Source organism: Pongo pygmaeus, chromosome 7, assembly GCF_028885625.2.
Source record: "Pongo pygmaeus isolate AG05252 chromosome 7, NHGRI_mPonPyg2-v2.0_pri, whole genome shotgun sequence".
Classification (NCBI taxonomy): Eukaryota; Metazoa; Chordata; class Mammalia; order Primates; family Hominidae; genus Pongo; species Pongo pygmaeus.
This window is the reverse complement of record NC_072380.2, coordinates 108,623,581-108,646,557: the sequence shown is the minus strand read 5'-3', so window position 1 is coordinate 108,646,557 and position 22,977 is coordinate 108,623,581. Positions and strand designations below refer to the sequence as shown.

The following is a 22,977-nucleotide window of genomic DNA, read 5'->3' as shown; positions in this document are numbered from 1 at the left end:
GTGAGCCGGGGAGCGCGACTGCGCTGGGTAGGGCGGGCTGAGGAGCCGGCGCGCGGCGCAGCGGTACGGGGCGTGTGGCCCAGCGAGTTGGTCGGTCCCGGGGTCACCCGCCACGGGGCGCAGGCCTCGCCACAGGTAAAGCAGGAGCTGCCCCAGCGCGAGGATCGCGCTCATGGCGGGGGTGCAGGTTCCGGCGCACCCGCGTCCAGACCGCGCCCCAGGGCCTCAAGGGCCTTTAGGTTTTCGCGGCCCAGTCGAGGGTGGTTTTGTTTTGTGTTTTTCCCTGGCTGATGTAGTGAAAACTCAACCATGCTGGCTAATTAGCGCAGTGTGAGAAGCCTCAGGAGGCGCTCTGCCTTCCTGCGCAAGTCTGGGGAACTGAAATGGGCTAAAATGGCCTAGGAAGTATTGAGAGGCCCTTTATTAGGAAGCTACCCCCATAACCTCCCTTTCTCTCCTGATTTCATTTATAGTATTTCGTAGGTAGAAATCTTGAACTCTATTTCAGTGCCTTTTTCTAGTGAAGCACTAGGCACTCATTGAGAACAGTATATATGAATTGTTAAGAGACTTCAGAGTTTCTTTAAGGGTTTTCTGTAATTTTCCTGATTAAAAGACCTTATTAGAAGACTTCTGGTTACCACCTCACAGGGCTTTTATACACATCTGCACATCCCCTACCCGCTTTTACATACTGTGTAAGCAAGTGAGTTAACTGTACTTGCCATTGATTTATTTCCATTCCGCAAACATTAGAGCAGTACAAGGCTCTGGGAAAGTGGAGAATAGTCCCCGGAAGGGTGGATCCAGGGATGAGACCCAGCTCTGCTCTCGTGAATGAACAGTTAATCAATTGTTAAGATGTGTAGGCAGCAATGAAAGGATGTGGAGAAGATAGTGCACTTGTAAATAAAAATGCAAGGATAAACATTAGTTGTATGCACAAAGATCTTTTAATGACGGGGTGAAACTTGAAAGTGAGTCTTCCTGATGTTTAAGTGGTATTGAGTGTGGAAAGACTTCAGGATGAATTTGGGATTTCAGGAGTTTGAAGTAGGATGAAGTGTTTAGACGTCAAAAAATGTTAGAGCTGATAGGGGTCTTAAGAATCATCTTATTGTACCCCTAGCCTTTTAAAAAAGCATTATTTGAAGAATGGTTATTGACCCCACCCCCACCCCCGCATCATGGGCTAGACTGCTGCTTTTGTTAGACTGCTGCCAGAAACAGCCTTGTCAAGGTAGCACAACCGAGGTCTTCTGACTTTCAATTTAGTGCCCTTATGACTACCGTGCAGAGAATGAATGTTGTAGGTTTGAGGGAAAACTTGGCACATTTGGAGGCCCATTTCCCACCAAAATCTAACAGAAACCACCTATCCCAGCAGTGTATTGTGAATACTTACTTCTTTTCTAAAATCATCGCAGAATGGGCCGAGCGCAGTGGCTCACGCCTTCAATCCAGCACTTTGGGAAGCCGAGGTGGGTGGATCACCTGAGGTCAGGAGTTCGAGGCCAGTCTGGCCAACATGGTGAAACCCCGTCTCTACTAAAAACACAAAAAATTAGCCGGGCATAGTAGCGGGCGTGGGTAATCCCACCTACTCGAGAGGCTGAGGCAGGAGAATCACTTGAACCTGGGAGGCAGAGGTTGCAGTGAGCCAAGATGGTGCGGTTGTACTCCAGCCTGGGCAACAAGGGCGAAACTCCGTCTCAAAAAAATAATAATAATAAGTAATTGCAGAATGAAAGAAAACTTTCACTTTTGTAAAATCTCTTTCAGCAAACTTCCCAAAACTACAGATCTCCAAGAGAAGATTAGACCCTCAAGTACTCGGTCTAATTGAGACCATAAAACAAGCTGAATTCCACTATGTAGAAAAACAAAGTATAAAGCTGTAGGCAGCAGTTAATTCAGCAGAATTTTTGTATTTGCTTGTGTAATCAATAATAATGGCTAACATTTATTGAGCATTTCTTATATCCTGACTCCATCCTGTGTTTTATATGGATAATGTTATTTAATGTAAGATTATATGCATCAAATTTACCTTTCTAATTAGCTGGCTAAATATAAAATCCCTTCATATTCCTGGAGTTTAACATAGCATTAGCCTTTCCTGATAAAAATATTTTTGAAAACTACTTTTTCAGTCAAAATATACAGGTATTAATTTCTGGTTGCTTATTTATTTCTGTCACTTGGTTTTGTTTACTAGTTTTGACCTTTTCTTTTTGAAGGCTTTTTTCTCCTTTCCTACAGTGAAACAAAACTTGATAGAACTGGTTTTGTTCAATTCCCTTTGGAAGAACAGCTTTATCTGTGAAGTAATCAACAGTGTTCAGCCCTGAGAATGAAGCAAGAAACTGCTTTCACTGTTCTATGTATCAATGATAATATTTTGATGATTCATTTAGGACACAGTAGATTTCTGTTTTTTCATTTTGGGACAAATTTATATGCATAAAATACATTTGAATAATTCAGTGTTACTTTGATCAGCAATCTGCTGCGGAAACATCCTTCACACCAAATTTCAAGAACACTTAATTGCATCAGCTTATTCTCTTTAAATGATTAAATTAACAGATTAGTGAGGTCTGCTGTCACTTGAACATTTGCAGATTTTTGTTTTAAGCATTTTTCTTACACCAGTGTTGTTGCATTTTGTTTTTAAATTGTAAAGTATATCTTTATTTTTCCACTCAGAAGTTCCTGTCTGTTGGTTTGTAACTGAGATTGCCTTGTTGTTGGCTTTTCCTGTACATAAGAAACATCTCACTACTTTAGACTAAATATATATTTAAACACCTTTCAGTTAGAAAAAAATAATTTCCAGTTTATCTTTTTGTTGTTTGAATACTGTTTTAAACATTTAAGTAAATTAAATTTCTCTTCTTTTGACAGTTGTATCTTTCCTTTGTAGACTAAGAAAAATGGCTTTGTCAGCCCAACAGATACCCAGATGGTTTAACTCAGTTAAGTTGAGGAGCCTCATTAATGCTGCACAACTCACAAAACGTTTTACTAGACCAGCAAGAACATTGTTACATGGCTTTTCTGCTCAGCCTCAGATATCCTCTGACAATTGCTTTCTCCAGTGGGGATTTAAGACTTACAGGACTTCCTCCTTATGGAATAGTTCCCAGTCTACTAGCTCAAGTAGTCAAGAGAATAATTCTGCCCAAAGCAGTCTTCTTCCTTCCATGAATGAACAGTCACAGAAGACACAAAATATATCCAGCTTTGATTCTGAGCTGTTTCTAGAAGGTAATTCTGAACTTTCAGAAAAGTCTCCCTTTACCTACTTTGGCCATTTGAACAAGCTACCTGTTTACCTTCTGCTAGCCCATTTCAGGTAATATTTTGTGCCAAGAAAGAAAAAGAATAATACCAGTTCTATTGATGAACTTCTATCATGCCTTTATTTTACTGGTAAGAAAAAAAGTTCGTCGGCTAACATGTAAGATTATTTTATAGCTACACATATAAAACATTTGCTTTCTAAATACTTTATTGTTTAGATTCTTAAAACAAAATTCTTCTAGTGGTAATTAGTTTTATTAGGGTATAATTATATCAAGTAAAATTCATCTTGTGGGATATATAGTTCTATGAATTTTGACATACGCATTTAGTAACAACTACTGCAATCAACAAATAAAACAGTTATATCACTCCACAAAGTTCCCTCATGTTGCTTTTTAGTCAGTCCTCTCCTTCCTATGGGTCCTATTCTAGGAATATTTAGCTGGTAATGAAATAATATAAGGTTAAGTAGAATATGAAGGAAAGAGCTGGGGAGAGGGCAGGGAGGAGATGCTGGCTATAAATGATGAGAAAGGATAGTTAATGATTAGAGGCAAAAAACAGAACAAAAGATCACAGACCTGATTCCTTAGCTTAAGGCAATGTGTAGTTCTAAGTGTCTTCCATGCTGCGTTTGATTTTAAAAAAACAAAAACAACTTCAGAATCAGGGCTGTACTAGAGAGTCACATCTCCTGTAGAGAGGACTATAGGTTGTAGACACAATCATAGAAGCCCTCTTGAAGATGTATTTGAGGGTAACTTGGAAGGGAGGGCATTGGGTCAAAACAAAGACTTTCAGGATATGATTACTTTAATCCATGCAATTCAGACTGTTGGCATATGTGTACTTTTGGCCAAGTTAACAGGCTATGGTAAACTCAATCTCTGTTTCAAAATTCACTTGAAAGTTAGGTGATTTTTAGCATTCTCAGCTACTGATTAAGTGAAGGAAAGGCATTGTGTGCTTTGAAATTTACCAACAAATTTCTAATCTCGGAGGAACAGTAGTTAGTCTGTCTAAATAGTTGTAACCTTACCTCTTAAAAGGTGAAAAATTGGGGGCTTGGATGTTTAATTCTAAAATGATCCCAAGATTTAACCACTGAAAGAAGCAAACAAGGGAAGAGCTGGTCTTTGTAGAAATAGTTTTAAGTGTGCATATTAGAGCACTAATTTGTTTCTCTCTTTCAAAGAACTGGATGAATTGCCTCCATTGTCTCCAATGCAGCCAATTTCGGAGGAAGAGGCTATTCAGATTATTGCAGACCCTCCATTGCCACCAGCTTCATTCACACTTCAAGACTATGTGGATCATTCTGAGACTCTGCAGAAGTTGGTTCTTCTAGGTAAGTTTGACTAAACTACAAGTACTTTTTGCATGTAGTCTTCATTACTTTTTTTACTTTTTTAAATTAACAATTTAATCTATACTAAGTAGTATAGAAACATAAGCAAAAGTCAAATAGTATAAAAAGGCTTCTAGTGAGAAACTGTATTCCCTGCCTCATCCTTGCTGATCTTGCATCCTATTCCCCAGATGCATCTACTTAACTTGTATCATTCTTTCTGTTTGTGTTCAAACTCCTCATTTTAAAATAATTGTTTATAGTGCTGTTGTTTGGTTCATCAGTTTTAGACACCATTTGATCTCTCGTATGTACACATGTACTTTTCCTGTATTCTTTTCAATTCTCCTAATATAAATTACAATTTTAGATAAATCATTAGTCAGTAGTTAAATTATGACTATAAATATTGCTATCTGCCCTAACAAGAAGTATGCTATCATTATTTACCTTCCTGTACAACTTTTCATTTTTCCAGCATTAATAGTTGCCTTGTTCTTCATTTGATGAATTGTTTTATTTGTTTGTTTGTTTCTGGGGTTAAACTTTTCCATACCTTCCAATAGCCTCTCAGGACAGTTTTTCCCAGGTAACTCTATCAGATGATGTATTTCATTTCTCCAGAGTGGATTGTTCCCTGCTTGTCCCACTACCCGACCTCCTTCCTGAAGCCACTGTCCTCCTGATTTGAATGGTTTCTAGGCCTACTCTATAGCTGCCTTCGCTTGTTGACCATTAGGTTGCACTTGGATCTGGATAGCTTAAGGGAGCCAGGGGATCTCCCTCCAAACTTTCATTTAGTCATCTTATTTTTAGTCTAGCATTTTATTACAAACTTTTGCTTTCCTCATTTCTCTGGGTTTGGTACTTCTCATACTTGATTTTCCCAGATAATGAATCTCCTTTCTCCTGGTGCATTGAGAGGAACTGGATTTGGGGGAGGTCAGATTTCTCCATACCCAATCCCCCAGTTTTTAGTCTGTACCTCACCTCTAATTTCTCAGATTTCTAGGGACTCCAATTTTGGAGACTTGAGTTTTTTGTGGTACTGATCACTTACCACTTGCCAGATGCTCATTTGCAGGCATTTCAATGTCGTCTTTCTCCTCTCTGATAAGGCTGTTGCCATGTTTTCATCCGTTTTCAGATGTTTTCAGATATGTGGGGATATAATCTCGTTTCCTCAAAGAAGCATCTTATTTTTTGTTTCTCATTTCCCATATTTTTGGGAGGTGATTTTTAACAGGAGAGGAAAAAGAGAAACCTTTGCTCTGTTAGAAACTTTGGGGGTCATCCTTGATTTTTTTTTTTTTTTTTTTTCAGACGGAGTCTCACTCTGTCTCCCAGGCTGGAGTGCAGTGGTGCCATCTCAGCTCACTGCAACCTGCCTCCCAGGTTCAAGCGATTCTCCCGCCTCAGCCTCCCTAGTAGCTGGGATTACAGGTGTGTGCCACCATGCCTGGCTATTTTTTGTATTTTTAGTAGAGACGAGGTTTCACCCTGTTGGCCAGGCTGATCTTGAACTCTTGGCCTCAAGCGATCTGCCCGCCTCGGCCTCCCAAAGTGCTGAGATTATAGGCATGAGCCACTGCACTCGTCCTATCCTTGATTCTTATTGCTTTTGTCCCCTCCCTCTTTATATCTAATTTAACAGCTTATCCTATGGATTCTACCCTCTCTATTTCTTTCAAATCCATCCACTTCTCTCATCCTACAGTCACTACCTTGTTTAGGTCCTCATTTGTCACTGAGTGGCTGCAGGAGCCTCCTATCTTGATAGTCTTCTCCTCAGCAGTATTGGCTCTGATATCTTTCCAGTGTTAGTGCTCTTTCTGAAATGCAGATCTAAGTCAGTGACCTATTTAAAATCCTTCAAAACCTTCCCATGGCATCAAAGCTTTTCCTGATTTGGCTTCTGCTTACTTGTTCAGCTTCATGGCTTGCCACTTCCCTCCTTTGTTTAGCCAACTCCAACAACTGGAGAATATCACTGAAGTCCAAGTAACTTCTAAAGTGTCTTCTTGACCCTGCAGATAGAGTGACCCTCTTCAGGCTCTCATTTGCTTACTTGGATCCTAGCACTAATGACACTCTATTATAATTGTATACTCATCTCTCTGTGCCCAGTTACCCAAATGTTACCCGTATGTTTAGAATGGCCTTTGTTCTCAAGAAGCTTCAAGTCCTCACAAACATCTAAATATATAAGAATAACTGGAATGCAAGGATGAAGGGCAAAGTGATAAGTCCCACATGAGAGATGCAAATAAAATGTTCTGTGAATCAGCCTAAGTGTCCATCAGTGGATAAATGGTTAAAATGTGGTATATGTATACATTGGAGTACTAGTCAGCCTTGAAAAAGGAGATCCTGTTATTTGCAACAACATGGATGAACCTGGAGGATGCTATGCTAAGTGAAATAAGCACAGAATGACTAATGCTATGTGATCTCACTTATATATGAAAGCTAAAAAAGTTGAACTCACAGGAGCAGAGGAAGCTGGGGAGTAGGGGTGGGGAGGAATGGGGAGTTGTTGGGCAAAGGGTACAAAGTTTCAATTAGACAGGTGGCATAAGTTTTGGAGATCTATTGTCCAGCATGATGATGGTAGTTAATAATAATGTATACTTGAAAATTGTTAAGAGGGTAGATTTTAAGTGTTCTCATCACAAAAAAAAAAAAAAATGAGTATGTAAGGTAATGAATATGTTAATTAGCTTGATTTAATATTCCACTATGTATACAGATGTCAAAACATCATGTTGTATCCCATAAACATTTAAGTTAAAAAGTGTACATTCAGAGGCAGGAAAAGGATGACGTCTGCTGTGAGGAGACAGTCACCTTTCCTCTCGAAACAGCTTTCCCTGTCTTATGGCAGGTGCTATGGATGATACAAGATAAACCTAAGACACAGTCCCTGTCTTATCTTTTTTTTTGACACAGGGTCTTGCTCTGTCGCCCAGGCTGGAGTGCAGTGACACAGTCTTGGCTCATTGCAGCCTTGACCTCCTGGGCTCAAGTGATCCTCCCACCTCAGCCCCCCAAGTAGCTGAGACTATAGGCACATGCCATCTGGGCTAATTTTTTTTTTTTTTTTTGTAGATGGGGGTCTCACTGTGTTGCCCAGGCTGGTCTCAAACTCTTGGGCTCAAGCTTTCCTCCCACCTCAGCTTTCCAAAGTGCTGGGATAACAGGCATGAGCCACCGTGCCTGGTCTAGTCCTTATCTTTAAATAATTTACAGTATACTTACAGGTTTGGAATATGTTTCAGCCATTCCTTTACCTGTATGCTGATACTTCAACAGCATGTCTTAGAAGTAACTTAAATCATAGTAACTTAGGGGAGCCTTATTTGCTCTGTCAGACAGTATTTTTGAGTACCCAAGTCCTAGTTTTTTCTCTGTTTGCTTCTGAGACCTGTTTTCTGCCTGATCTGTGTCCCAGGAGGCCAACCCCTATGCACCAGGGCTCCTATGCCAGCTGGCTTCTTGGCAGCTTCAGCCAGTGGGAGGCACCTACAGGACAGAAGGTAGAAGGGCCAGGTGGAGATATTTTTCCCCTGTTCCTTCCCTTCTTTGGGTCCTGTACCTGCCTCACTCCATGACAACAGCACTCTTGAGCAGCCCTTCCTTAATAGCCTCTAGTCCCTCTGCACCCTGGTAACATTTTGCCTCCTTGCCTCTTTAGTGTTGAGAAGGCTCTTGTTTGTTCTCTTAAGGCTGCTCACACCGCTGTATAGAGTCCCTTCATTAAAGTCCTTGTCATTTGTACTTTCCAGGGCACATTGTATAGGCTGCTAGACCCTGACTGATGTACTAAATATGTGTAACCATAACTGAATAAAATGGTAATATTCGTAATTACTGAACTGATGAGGTAAAGCCCAACTAGACTGGTCACCTAGAGGTTAGAATCGTGTACTATTCTTTTTTTATAACCCCAGTGCCTAAAAAAGTGCCTGGTCCATAGTGGGTATTCAGGGAATATTTTTTCAAGTTAATGAAATGAAGTGAGCCCAAGTTATTTGCATTGAGAGCAGTGTGCATTCCTGATGAGATTCTGCTCTCCTACTGCTGTTAAAAAGCAGCTTTTCAGGATTTCTGTTCGAGCACAGTCAGGGTGTGACAGCTCATGCTGAGCAAGGCACTTCAGTTCATGTCAGCTGTAATATTTAGTTAAATGTGAAGTCTGAACCCTTTATGTTATTTTTAAAGCATCCGCTCCCCCATTTATCACAGATTTTTGGAACTGGTTTTTATCTTATTTATTTGTCCATCTAATAATTGGATTTATTTTTCTACTAATATTATTTTTAAATTACAAAAGAATTACATCCGGTTGTCAAAAGTGCAGATATTATAAGAGAAGGACCTCTTACCCTCTCTTCGTTCCCAGTTCCACTTCTCAAAGGTAACCACTATTAACCAAAATGTGGAATAGTTTTCCAGACCTTTTTCTACACATAAGTTTTATACTATTCTGTAGTTAAACTTAATTTTTTTTTCTAGTAGAGTTAATATATGTTTAGATTCTTTATCTAGAATTGATTTCTGTATAAGATATAAAAAGAATTTTTTTTTCAAAAGTATAGCTAATGGTCCCATATATTTTAACAAATAGTCTATTTGATTTAAAATGCATTATTGTTGTATAACATTTTTTAGTTTATTCTGGATCTGTTTCTCATCTTCATTGAGTGTGTGTATTAGTCTGTTTTCACACTGCTGATAAAGACATACCCGAGACTGGGCAATTTACAAAAGGAAGAGGTTTAATGGACTTACAGTTCCATGTGGCTGGGGAGGCCTCACAATTATGGCGGAAAGTGAAAGGCACGTCTCACGTGGCAGCAGCCAAGAGAGGGGAGCTTGTACCCGGAAACCCCCCTTTTTAAAACCATCAGATCTCGTGAGACTTATTCAGTATCACACAACAGCACAGCAAAGACTTCTCCCCATGATTCAGTTACCTCCCACCGGGGCCCTCCCACGACACATGGGAATTCAAGATGAGATTTGGGTGGGGACACAGCCTAACCATATCATTGTGTCTATGTGTATTTAATCCATTTTACTGTTCATGGGCATCTTATATCAATACCTGTTTAATATCAAGAAAGTTGGATTTATAATTATATTTGGTTCTAATAATATTTGGAGTTATAATGAATATGATGATTTATTTTTTTGATTGTGTGATGCCATTAAGAAGTTTTAAATGTGGAGGTTTAAGGTTGTTTACTTTCTGCTTTGTTGTATACTTGAAGGGCTATGTGTTCACTTGTTCTCACTCAGACATTTCTTGAGTTTCTTCAAGGGACTTGTCTCCATGCTAAAGACCTAGAGATTACAACGATGAGTAAGGCACAGGGTCATTTTTATTCCCCCTATGATGGGAATCATAAACATATTTTTAAAATAATGCTTATAACTAAGAAAATAATAAAATCTTCAAAGAAAGTAACATTTTATTCATATTGTTTGTTACCCTGCAGAATTACCAGTTACTATGGGGTTCATTAGGGACTGACAAACATTCTGAAACAATATTCAAGAAACCTTAGACAAAGATGATGACCCTACACCAATATGACTTAGTGAATTTGTTTTGGGGGGAAATGTAGCACTAAATGCTCTATTTTCCTCTGTACTTGATTTTTAAAATAAATACTATGTTGTTTCTGCAACCAACTTAGTTTAAAAATATTTATAAGTTTCTGTTGATCTCTCTCAGTGCTCCTTTGGATAGGTATTGATCTCCATCAGTAATTTATTGTGTTTATGTATATGAGTTTAATGGGTGAACTAAGAAGTCATCTTTAAACAGTATTTATAATTTATTATAGGCGTGGATTTGTCCAAGATAGAAAAACATCCAGAAGCAGCAAACCTCCTTCTGAGACTGGATTTTGAAAAAGACATTAAGCAAATGCTTCTGTTTCTTAAAGATGTGGGTATAGAGGATAACCAACTGGGAGCATTCCTGACAAAAAATCATGCAATTTTCTCTGAAGACCTTGAAAATCTGAAGATCAGGTAGGACTTTTTTAAAAGGATTCTCATATAACCTAAGAAATGGTTATGAAGGAAATATATGTGGAAGTTATTCTTTAAGTCTCTGCTGCACAAGGGTCTACTGAGATAATGAACATGAATGTTATTTTTTGTTATAGACCTTCTTTGATCTAAATTAAGTATTTACAACAGTTCTTTTATTCAAGTACCTATTATTATTATTATTATTATTCGAGATGGAGTCTCGCCCTGTTGTCCAGCCTGGAGTTGAGTGGCAAAATTTCGGCTCACTGTAACCTCCGCCTCCCGAGTTCAAGTGATTCTCCTGCCTCAGACTCCCAAGTAGCTGGGTGACTACAGGTGGCCATCATGCCCGGCTAATTTTTGTATTTTTAGTAGAGATGGGGTTTCGCTACGTTGGTCAGGCTGGTCTCGAACTCCTGACCTCAAGTGATCTGCCCATCTTGGCCTCCAAAGTGCTGGGATTTTACAGGCATGAGCCACCCTGCCCGGCCCCATTATTATTTTTATGTTTTCAACTTATTACTGAGTCAGTAATTAACTCTTTCTCTTTAGAAACTGGAATAAGTTTTTTTCTAAAAATAAAAAAATCCATCAACAAATAGCTAACTTATCTGAGAGTGCACTTAAAGATATGATCTTTTGTAGTTTTTGTCTGGCCAATTTTTGTTGTTAGACATTTGAGATTGTCTTGGCAAATTACTGTATAATTTGCTTAATCATTTCCATAAGTTGGCTATTTTGGTTGTTCCTTGTTTTCTTCTTAAGGAGCACTTTTATAAACATATCTGTACTTCATTTAACATTCAAAGAATTATTGAATTTGTGAAAATAAATACAGTGAGATATTGATCTGTGAGGTAAGAATCCTCCTAGGCATTGGGAATACCACAGAGAACAAGGCAAAACCCCTGTCCCTAAGTTAACATTTTGAATTCATCATCGCCCCCGTCTGTCGCTCAACCCAGTCTGTATTCCCAACTTCACTGAATACCCTTTTGCCCAACTCAGAAATATTGGTATTAACTTGTCTTCTCTTCTTTTATCATCTACATCTAATAAATCATGAAAGCCCATCAGTTCTTCTCTTCTTATAGCTCAAATCAGTCATGACATCTCTCTGAATCTTTGCTTTGACTATTTGGCCTCAGTTCCCCATAATATCACACCAAGATTACTGCAATGGTCTCCTAATTGGTCTGCCTCTAGTCATGACCCTCCAGACTGTTCTCCACACTGATGTTGATTCTCACTACATTTCAGAGAGCTTTGCGATTCCTTAAACCATCATAGTCTAATGTCTTTTCTCGGAATTAGGAAAAAAAACGAAACAAAAACCGCATTTATTAAATTGAACATTTGAGCCCTTCTATATGCGAGACACTGGCCTAAACTTTAGACATCAAAGACAGTCTTTCCCTTCATGAGAGTGATAGTCTGGTGTAATATAGATAGGCTATCATAGTACAGAGGGGAGAGAGAATGATTCTAAGAAATCCATCTGACATATCCAGCTTTAGTCTTCCTGGCTGTCAGGAACACTAATTCCCTCTGCAGTCAAAAACCAGCTTGCCCTTTTTGCTCAAGATTTATTCCAAGAAAGCGTGAATACCAGGAGGGTAGGGATCATTTCACAGGCTGCACCATTATTGTTAATAGCACTTTTGTACATGGGAGTCGCAGAGAGGTTAAATAATTTGCCCAAGATTATACACCATTAGTATAAGTAGCAGCGTAAGTGGTTTCAACCCCAGTTAATCAGACTCCAGGGTTCTGACTACTACATACTGTCTCTACATTTAATTCTTTGAAGGAAACTTAAGCTTAATAGCTTAAGTTACTTGCTCAAGCCATACATGCTCCTAACAACTGAGGAATATTCTCACATAGGTAGCATAGTCCATTGATTCCTAAACCTGGCTGGCTATCAAATTAAGCTGTAAAACATTTTTTAAAATTACTTAGAATTTTTTAATAGGTAATGCAGCCACATGTATTCAAAAGAGTATACAGTAAAAAATACTGAATAGGCACAGGTATGAGAACCTTTATTTACATGAACTTTGTTTCTGGTTCTGATATATGCAGCAGTCTTATTTCTATAACAGCACTGATTTCATGTACTTATTTTTTAAATAAAAAGTTATATTTAAAAAATCCTTGTAGAATTTTCAAATGAATAATCGGCATTTTAATTATTTAAATACTCTTTTTTTGGTTGGGTGGGCCTTATATCTTGATTTTTTATTGGAAAAATCATTACAATGTAGACAATAGCTTTGATAATTTTTTAATCAAATGCTGAACCTTGCTGCCAAAAAAACAATACCTCCTTTTCTCCTACTTTGTCCCTTGGCCTTTCAAGACCCACCTATTGACACAGCTACTGTTATCAGGATTTTTTGTTCAACCTTCTAGGATGCATATATCTGTGTATACACACATGAATACAAATACATAACAATTGGTAGCATTTATACATACTATTCTGTATCCCACTATCTTACCTTCACTGTATCTTGGAGATTATTTTTTCCTGGTGCTGCCTATTCTTTTTAACTCTAGTACAGTCCATGCTGTGGATCTCGCTAGTACCTATTGATAAGCATGGAGTATGTTTCCAGTCCACTGTTAGGACAAGGCTGTAGTGACTTACCTTGTAGATACTTCTGAAAAATCACACATATTGGTGTCTCTCTGTAGGACGTATTTCTAGAAGTGGAAATGCTAGGTCAAAGGGTATGTTCATCTGTAACTTCAATAGATATTGCCAAATTATCCTTCATAGGGGTTGTTTTCCAGTTTATACTCTCCCCAACAATGTACAGAAGTACCAGCTTCTCTGTTATCCGCACAGATACAGTGCTATCACACTTTGCTTTCAGTTGATTGTATAGATAAAAAGAATACTTTATTGGTTGGTTTGGAGCATCAGATGTTGAAACATGGAATGTTATTTGGAGCATCTTTTCATATGTTGAATTTCTGTTTACATTTCCTTTTCTGTAATATATCCTTTGCTATTTTTTAATCAGGCTTTTTTCTTGTTTGGTAAACGTTCTTTTATATATGAAGAAAATTAGTTCTGTCTCTGAGACATGTTGCAGATATTTTTCCTAGATTGTCACTTGTCTTTTGACTTCATTTATAGTGGGGTGTTTTTTGTTGTTGTTTTGTTTTGCCATGCATTTAAAATTTTTATATACTTAAATTTATAAATATTTTAACTATTTTTAAAGGAGTAATAGTCATGTGATTATAAAGTAATATAAGTTTTGGTATATAGTATAAAAATACCATAGGCTTTAGATGTAGGCATGCCTGAGTTCACATCTTAGTTTTGTCAGTAATTAGGTGATGATCTCAGACAAGTTATTTAACTTCCCTGAATCCATGTTTCCTCAGATGTAATGTGGAAAATTTACTTGGCTCACAAGTTTTTTTGTTTTACTGGTTAGAATTAAACAAAATAATATCCTGATATATTTTAGACATTTAGTAAAACTATCTTTTACTATGTTTTAGATTTTTTAAAAATGTTATTTTATAGCCAAACTTTCTATATTTTACTAACTTACATAGTTTGATCTTCAAAAACTTAGAAGGAAAATCTCTCAGTTAACAAAATACATATTGAAAAGACTAGTAAAAATCATTTATAAAAATACATACTCAGGCCAGGCATGGTCACTCAAGTGTAATCCCAGCACTTTGGGAGGCCGAGGTGGGCGGATCACTTGAAGTCAGGAGTTCGAGACTAGCCTGGTCAACATGGTGAAACCCCGTCTCTACTAAAAATACAAAAATTAGCTGGGTCTAGTGGTGACTGCCTGTAATCCTAGCTATTTGGGAGGCTGAGGCAGGAGAGTCACTTGAACCTGGGAGGCGGAGGTTGCATTGAGCCCAGATCATGCCACTGCACTCTAGCCTGGGCAACAGAGCGAGACTCTTCCTGAAAAGAAAAGAATAGAAGAGGGGAGGGAAGGGGCTCAGTAAATATACTAACCTAAAAAATGCCTCTCTCAGTTATAACCATTATTTCCTTAATTTTCTTAATTTATGTTATTTTCTTAATTTGTGTTTCTCTGTTCTTATCCAAAAAAAAAAAAAAATCTTAAGCAGAAGCTATTTCATTCTTTCTTACCAGATAATAAACCAGATTAATTGAAAAGAGAATCTAAAGGTTGGTGCAAAAGTAATCATGTTTTTGCTATTGAAAGTAATGGCAAAAACCGCAACTAATACCTATTAGTGGATTTCAGAATTATTTTCTGTTTTTAAGTATAAATGGAAACCATCTAGAGTTGGGTGAATGCTTGTTTTGTTTTAAACATGTTTTTGCCATTGTTACAGAATGCTTTTATTTAGTTCGTAATTTAGGGTGTGGGAGCCTTTTTAAAAATAGCTGTTACTTTGGGAAGCAGCATGAGACTCCGCCTCAAAAAAAAAAGAATGTAAATGTTTATCACACACGTATGTATTTATGTTTCTCTAGGGTGGCTTATCTGCATTCAAAAAATTTCAGTAAAGCAGATGTTGCACAGATGGTCAGAAAAGCACCATTTTTGCTGAACTTTTCAGTGGAAAGACTGGATAACAGATTGGGATTTTTTCAGAAAGAACTTGAACTTAGTGTGAAGAAGGTAAAGAAAAAGAGAGAATTTGTTTATTTCCATGTCAGGTACATTTTAGTAGCTGACAGATCTCATGTTCCTAACAGATGCCTGGCCCATGTGAATCATATAAATTCCTGGTATTTTTTGTACAAAAATGAATTATCCTGCTAGTTTAAACATAGAGCTCCATCATTTTATAATACTTAATCAAACTGGTTCCTTCAGTTTTTTATTTCTTTTTTTCCAAACAGTACTAATCTTATATATTCCTGGGGTTCCTATCATTTTTCTGATTGGGTCATATTTTAAGTTTTAACTTTGTATCTTAATAATGCCTTAATTTTCCAATCTAGTTAAAGATGCACATATAGTAATACTAGATTGTTTTGTTTGCAACCACAGACTAGAGATCTGATAGTTCGTCTCCCAAGGCTGCTAACTGGAAGTCTGGAACCCGTAAAAGAAAATATGAAGGTAGGACAACTTTAGGCTTTTGAGAAATCCGTTTCTTTAAGTGTTAAAATCCTCTGAAGAGAACAGATTTTGCTATTGTCATCTAAAAGAAAACTAGACTTTAATAAAGTTATTTCTAAAAAGAGAAATAGGAAATTATCTTTAACAAATGTCTAGCAAGCAGTTTGTTTCAGTTAATATTTTCACATTGACCAGGTATTAACATGAGTAAATCACCTTGCAGACATTGATACCCACAATTCTAAAGCATTAGATAGGGATATAAGTGGTACCCTGAAACTGCTTCTGTTGCCCAGTGTGGGAGTCTGACGCCTTTGTTACCTAGGCAGTGTTACCAGTCTACGAAAGTACTCCTGTTGGCCAGCATGACAGTCTGTGTATGTCTCAGGGAGTTTTGGAGGCTGGATCCAAAAGACTTCTGTGAAAAGAGTAGTAGCCAGCACATTGTTCTCCTTTACACCTGTCCCAATTGCCAACTCTCATTCTATCACAGAATGTACCAGACACTCTTTACTGTCCTTCCTCCAAGAGAATAAGATGAAGCCAAGAGCAGCTGACTAGTTAGTATATAAAGCTGTAGTAGTATTTGAAATATTATATAAGGGCTGTTTTCTGAGGTGAACAGTTCAGTCATTGAAGAAATCTTTATTGAGCTCCTGCCCAAGCGCCGTGCTGAGGAGACAGCTCCTCCTCCCAAGGAGCTTACAATCTAGTGGGGGATCAAATCCAGAGTGATGGGGGCAGTTACTTGGTGGGGGCACACAGGACACTATGAAAGCAAGTAGAGGACCTGGCCCATGTTTGGTTGTTTAGTTCCTCATCTCTGCTTGGAATGTTGACATGTCGTTTTTCAGACAACACATATGTGGGTGTACTTGGGAGCAAAAGCTCAAAAAGCATTCTGAAGATCCTGCTGCTGAAGGATCTGTTTGGTGTTGGGCCCATGCCTCTGACCTGCAGACCTCCTATGTCACTCATTCTCTCTCGTAATTATGGTTGCCCCTTTGGTGATCTTCATGGCCATCACTATGTAGCTCTTTCTCAGCAGAGGGGTTTGAAATTCCAGTGACCCCAGGAGCCAGAAGCTGTAATTCCTTGAAGGCACTGGCATAGTTGTCTCCAAATTTTAAAATGTTATTTTAAGTTTAAAAGAATCATGGTCAGGCGTGGTGGCTCACGCCTGTAACCCTGGCGTGGGAGGCCGAGGTGGGCAGATCACTTGAGGTCAGGAGTTTGAGACTAGCCTGGCCAACATGGTGAAACCTCATCTCTACTAAAAATACAAAAATTAGCCAGGCATGGTGGTGGGCACCTGTAATCCCAGCTACTTAGAAGGCTGAGGCAGGAGAATCACTTGAATCCGAGAAACAGAGGTTGCAGTAAGCTGAGATCATGCCACTGCACTCCAGCCTGTATGACAAAGCGAGACTCTGTCTCAAAAAAAAAAATCATGGCCAGGCACAGTGGCTCACACCTGTAAGCACTTCGAGAGGCCAAGGTGGGTGGATCACTTGAGGTCAGGAGTTCAAGATCAGCCTAGCCAACATGGTGAAACCCTGGCTGTACTAAAAATACAAAATTAGTCAGGTGTGGTGGCATTCCTCTGTAGTTCCAGTTACTTGGGAGATTGAGGCAGGAGATCATGCCACTGCACTCCATCCTGGGCAACATAGCGAGTTCCATCTCAAAAAAAAAAAAAGAATCAGCGCAGCCTTGCCATGGTACCAAAATAACTATTTCTACTTATGACTCATAGCAAATTTACTTTCTTTTAGGTTTATCGTCTTGAACTTGGTTTTAAACATAACGAAATTCAACATATGATCACCAGAATCCCAAAGATGTTAACTGCAAATAAAATGAAACTTACCGAGACGTTTGATTTTGTGCACAATGTGATGAGCATTCCCCACCACATCATTGTCAAGTTCCCACAGGTAATGCCACTCACAGCTCTCTCTGTAAGCGCTGCCCTTGTGCTTCATTCAGAGCTGCTCTCCAGCTGCATAGTTCTGTACACTGGGAAGAGTTTACAACTTGCAGGGCGCAAATGTCCATCTCCTGAGGAGAAATCAGTGATTAGTCTCTTTCCCTAGAGTTTCTACCTAGTCCTAGTTCTGATTGTTGGAATCAGGCCAACAAATCTAATGTAGTCTCTCTCATGTTTTTCTCCACTTAACTTTGGAATAGATCACTTCCGTTAAAGGTCCTTTCACTGCTACGTGTACTTTTTATTCACAGTTTATTTAAATTCATGAATCAATAAGCCATATTGTAATGATCCCCATCCCAATATAAAAGTGATCCAGTCTGCCATCATGCCAAAGCCGTAATTATATTTTCTAAGCTAATCAAGCTTTCATATTCTTTACCTAGTGAATGATATTATCTGCTGTTCACAAGAATATTAATCTTGAATATTGACTCTTTAAAAGCAGAAACTTCGTCTGATTTATATACTGCCAAATCCTCAGTGCCTGGAACTACACCTGGCACTAAGTAGGCACACAATTAATATTTGTTGAACAAATGAATGATTGGATTTTATCAAAGTAATCCTTTTTTCCTATTTCCTATGCAAATAGCTACTCAGTATTTATTGGATGAATGACAAACTGAATTTTTATTTAAGTGATCCCTCTACTCCATTTGCTAGAACACATGTGTTCCTGTTTTTGAAAAAAGATGGGTAAAAGAAATATGACCTTAATACAACTCTCAGAACTAGATTGCATTAGGTCCAGTTCCTTCACATACAGCTATATTTATTTGCCTATTATACTTCACTAGGAATGGGCCTCTAATATAGGATTTTCCTATTTTACCAAACGTAAATATACTCATTAGAGAAGTGTTAGAAGCCTACAGTTTTGTGAATTTGGCTCATGGAGTAATTGTGAAATAATCTTCAACGAAAAACCAATGACAATTTGTTTTTCCCTGGGTTGGTGGGTAATTCATTTTTCTAGTATATCACTGAGCATCCATCAGTGCTACAAATTGGGCACTGAGGATACAAAAGTCAAGCAGACATGGTCTCTGTTCTTGTGGAACTTATAATCGAGTGTGGAAGAGAGGTTTAAAAATAGAATTGCTTTATATGATGGTAAAGAGTCCTAACCAGAGCTCCTACAGTGTGATTTAGAAGCAGTAGGAGAATTATAGAAGTAATAACAGCAATTGAGTACTTACTGTGTGCCAGCTCTATCTTTATTGCTTTATTTGTATTAACACAGTTAATTCTCACAACAACCATATGAGGTAGATGCTATTATTACCCCTATTTTACACATAAAGAACTTAAGCTTAAAGAGATTTAAGTAACCTGTCCAAGGTTACCCAAGTAACAAGGTTGGGGCAGAACCACGATTAGAACTCCAACAGTCCAGTTTAAAAACCCAAGCCCTTTACTAGGATCTGCTAGAAGTACATTTGAATTGTCTGTAGAAGAGTGAGTGGTGTTTAAAAGATGGAGAGGAGCTTTCCAAATAGAAGAAATTATAAGCTACCAGATGCATCAAAATCGCTTAAAAACACAGATTTTAGGCACCCCAAACCCTTGCCTCTGAGAAGCTCTGTTGTAGAATTGTGGCTTCCAAATTGCGATTCTCAGATTCCTATAGTCTAGGTGGAATTATTGGGGAAAAACCCCAGAAAAATAAAAAGCTTATTAATGAAAAAATACATTAACGGACAGTAAGGCTGTGAACGGGCTGATATAGACTTTAAATTTTTGGCTGGTGTTTAAATCTCAGTGGCGTAGAACTAATTTTCTCATGCAGATAATATTCCTGGTTGGCAGATCTGACTTACGATTAATTAAAAATGGGGAAAGAAGTATAACTTAATAACTGTGGTTAATTTAGTCATTTCAAAGAAGAGATCGTGGAAAGTAAAGGATAACAAAAGCAGTTGTAGGGTAATGAATGTGAAGAAATCACTAGGCTAAGGAAAGAGGTTATATTCAGGATCCCCCAAAACCTTGGCTCTCCCCTTCCTCTGTGACTTTCTGTGAAGGCAAAGCCAAAGTCCATCTTAGGATTAGAGAGGACCAATAATTCTCAGGCTAGGGGCACTTTTTTTAACTCCGAAGAATTTAATATGTCATTAATAGGATGAAATTTTTGTGCCAATGGCAAAGTAGCCCCTGGTGGCCAACAACCCTCCCCCCGTACCACCACACCCATAAAAAAAGAAGGGAGAAACACCACAATCTGAGCAGTAGCTTTTGGACTTGAAAGAGTACACAACTCTCTAATGATGGAGTAACTTTGGACCACTGGAGAAGTAAACATAATATCTGCTCATAAGCTAAATAAATGCTTTGAAATTATATTATATTTAGGAAATTAGTAATAGTTTAGGAGCACCAGAACCATTTGTGGTTTTGTCTGTTGTTGGGTGATTGTTGTTTTTTGTTTTTTTGTTTTTTTTGAGACGGAGTCTGGCTCTGTCGCCAGGCTGGAGTGCAGTGGCGTGATCTCGGCTCAGTGCAACCTCCGCCTCCCAGGTTCAAGTGATTCTCCTGCCTCAGCCTCCCGAGTAGCTGGGACTACAGGCGCCTGCCACCATGCCCAGCTAATTTTTGTATTTTTAGTAGAGATGAGGTTTCACCATGTTGGCCAGGATGGTCTCAAACTCTTGACTTCGTGATCCGCCCACCTTGGCCTCCCAAAGTGCTGGGATTACAGGTGTGAGCCACTGCGCCCGGCCGGGTGATAGTTTTTTAAGCCAAGAATCACTGCATAGGAGTCATACTTCTAAAAAAAAATCTATCTGAAACCTCTTAAATCTTCATTATCCATAATATTGTGATCATGGGAATTTAGTTATCAGAACAAGGGCAGAATAGCAGAGACTGAAAAGGGAGATGTTCTGTACCAAAAGCAAGCCAAACCCATGTTGAGGTAGCACCCTGTACTTTTTTTAGTCACTCTTCTCATAGTACTTTGGTTTTCAACAATTGCTTTTCATAGTGTCCTTTCCAACTGATCTGTTACTGTTTCCACTTGAATATAGGGAAAGAGGCCTAGGGGTTATGTGTCACATCCCGTGTTCACATTGTATCTGTAACAGCCAAGAGGAGAGCTCGAGGCAGGCATAATATTGAAAGGGCTTCCTCTGAGCCTCGCCAGGGAACCTCACAGATCTCTCAGGCTTCAGGGCTGTAGCTCAAGTCTGGCCAGATCTCCCATTTCTCTCTCCTTTCTGTAGCTGGCTGTAGAGCCTTGCCTGCTTCTGACTCCTTTCTAAAGTTGCTGCCGCTCACTCTAGTTTTTAGGAGTTTTACTTTGAGGCAGGTAAGACATACTTTCCCTAGTTGCTCTCCCAGAGGTCAGATTCATTTCATTTTGATTCTAGTTAAGGGGAGGAGTGCGAATTTTAAAAAGGGAGAGAGAGGTGTTACAGATTATGAAATCTTATAAATTTTTTTATAATAACCTCTTAATCTCTAACATTGGTTCTCAAACTTGGTAGATATCAGAATCATATAGAGGGCTTGTTAAGACAGATTTCTGGGTTCTCTCAAAGTTGCTGATTAAGTAGTTTTGGGGTGAGGCTTGAGGATTTGCCTTTTTTTTTTTTTTTTTTTTGAGATGGAGTCTTACTCTGTTGCCCAGGCTGGAGTGCAGTGGCGCGATCTCGGCTCACTGCAACCTCCGTCTCCTGGGTTCAACCAACTCTCCTGCCTCAGCCTCCCAAGTAGCTGGGATTACAGGCATGTGCCACCACGCCCAGCTAATTTTTGTATTTTTAGTAGAGACAGGGTTTTGCCATGTTGGCCAAGCTTGTCTTGAACTCCTGACCTCAGATGATCCGCCCGCCTCAGCCTCACTACAGGCGTGAGCCACCACGCCCGGCCGAAGATTTGCTTTTTTAACACATTCTCCTCTGTCTCTGGAGCACTCAATCTTCTTTGCCCACAGTATAGCCCTTAATTATTTAATTATTGTTTTGTATGTTGATTTTGAATCCCTTTTTCTAGTTTCTTCACAGAAAATATAGGATTTAAATCCTCTGGTATTTACTCTACTTACTGAACACATGATCAGTACTTTGTATTGGTTAACCTATTAAAATTTTTGCCAAGTAAACTTTTTAATATTTCATCCTCCAGTGTGCAGTGTTTTTTAAAAACTTTTTTTCTTTTCTAGGTATTTAATGCAAGGCTGTTTAAGGTCAAAGAAAGACACTTGTTTCTTACCTATTTAGGAAGAGCACAGTATGATCCAGTAAAACCTAACTACATCTCTTTGGACAAACTAGTATCTATTCCTGATGAAATATTTTGTGAAGAGATTGCCAAAGCATCAGTACGAGACTTTGAAAAATTCTTAAAAACGCTTTAGATTTTTATGTATGTTAAAATGCAGTATTGTAAAGTGAATACATATATGAATAAATGAATATATTTTTAAATGCCTCGGGTCTCAACTGATATTGGAAACCATCTGATACTGTAAATTTGGGTACATATACTGTGGTAGGTCTTTCATCAAGTTCCTAGTGATTTAATTCTTGTTTGACCTTTTCCTTCCTTCTTAGGAAATACAGCAAGCTCAGAGAAGGGGAGAGAGGTGGTTTACTTTAAGTTGGTGCTTTGTCATTCTAGTGAAGATGAAAACAGTGGAGGATTTTAAAGTGGTTTCATTATAAAATGGCTGTATTTCCTTTGAACTGTTACGAGTTTCCAGAGCATACTACATTAGTCATCTAATATCTACTGCTCAGATAATGCTACAAAACACACTTCATTTTGGATTATCTACATTGTTAACTTCTTGAACACAGATATTCACAGTTGGCTAAGAATTAGGAAAAGGAAAGTGGAGTTTAAAGATTAGGGGCAATGAGATATAGTGAAAGGCTTAACTAGCCTTTGACTTATTACCAGTAAACAAAGATTTGTTTTCCATTTACAACATGTGTTATCCTGGGCAAGTGATTTCATTTCTGAGTCTTTGCTTTTTTATTTGTAAAACGAAGCATCATGACTTCAGTTGTCTGCCTTATGATCACCAGATTGGGTAGACTGTTAACACTAGTGGCCCCCATGAACCACACCTGGTATTTGCACTCTTGTGTAGTTAGTCCTCTCCCGCACTGACTCTGGGCTGATGTGATTTGGCCCAGGGGACATTTGTCAAGCAGAGGCTTAAGAATTTGCACATCAGGGCTTGCCCTCTT

The 22,977-nt window shown here is 38.6% G+C and overlaps 1 protein-coding gene across 3 annotated transcripts; it reads left to right on the top strand.

The window, feature by feature from the left end:
* Nucleotides 1–2: 2 nt before the first annotated feature.
* MTERF3 (mitochondrial transcription termination factor 3) lies at nucleotides 3–22,209 on the top strand. 3 transcript variants are annotated; one of them, XM_054498240.2, is made up of 8 exons: nucleotides 3–135; nucleotides 2,927–3,270; nucleotides 4,505–4,657; nucleotides 10,510–10,699; nucleotides 15,195–15,342; nucleotides 15,718–15,789; nucleotides 17,565–17,726; nucleotides 21,945–22,209. In XM_054498240.2, exons 2-8 carry the CDS (start codon nucleotides 2,937–2,939, stop codon nucleotides 22,137–22,139), a joined length of 1,254 nt encoding a protein of 417 aa, XP_054354215.1. In that variant the 5' UTR covers nucleotides 3–135; nucleotides 2,927–2,936; the 3' UTR covers nucleotides 22,140–22,209. The 3 variants fall into 3 exon arrangements, with proteins under 3 accessions (XP_054354215.1, XP_054354216.1, XP_063525059.1); XM_054498241.2 differs by having other exon boundaries at nucleotides 12–135; nucleotides 2,908–3,270; XM_063668989.1 differs by lacking the exons at nucleotides 3–135; nucleotides 2,927–3,270 and adding an exon at nucleotides 3,288–3,435.
* The last annotated feature ends 768 nt before the right edge of the window (nucleotides 22,210–22,977 follow it).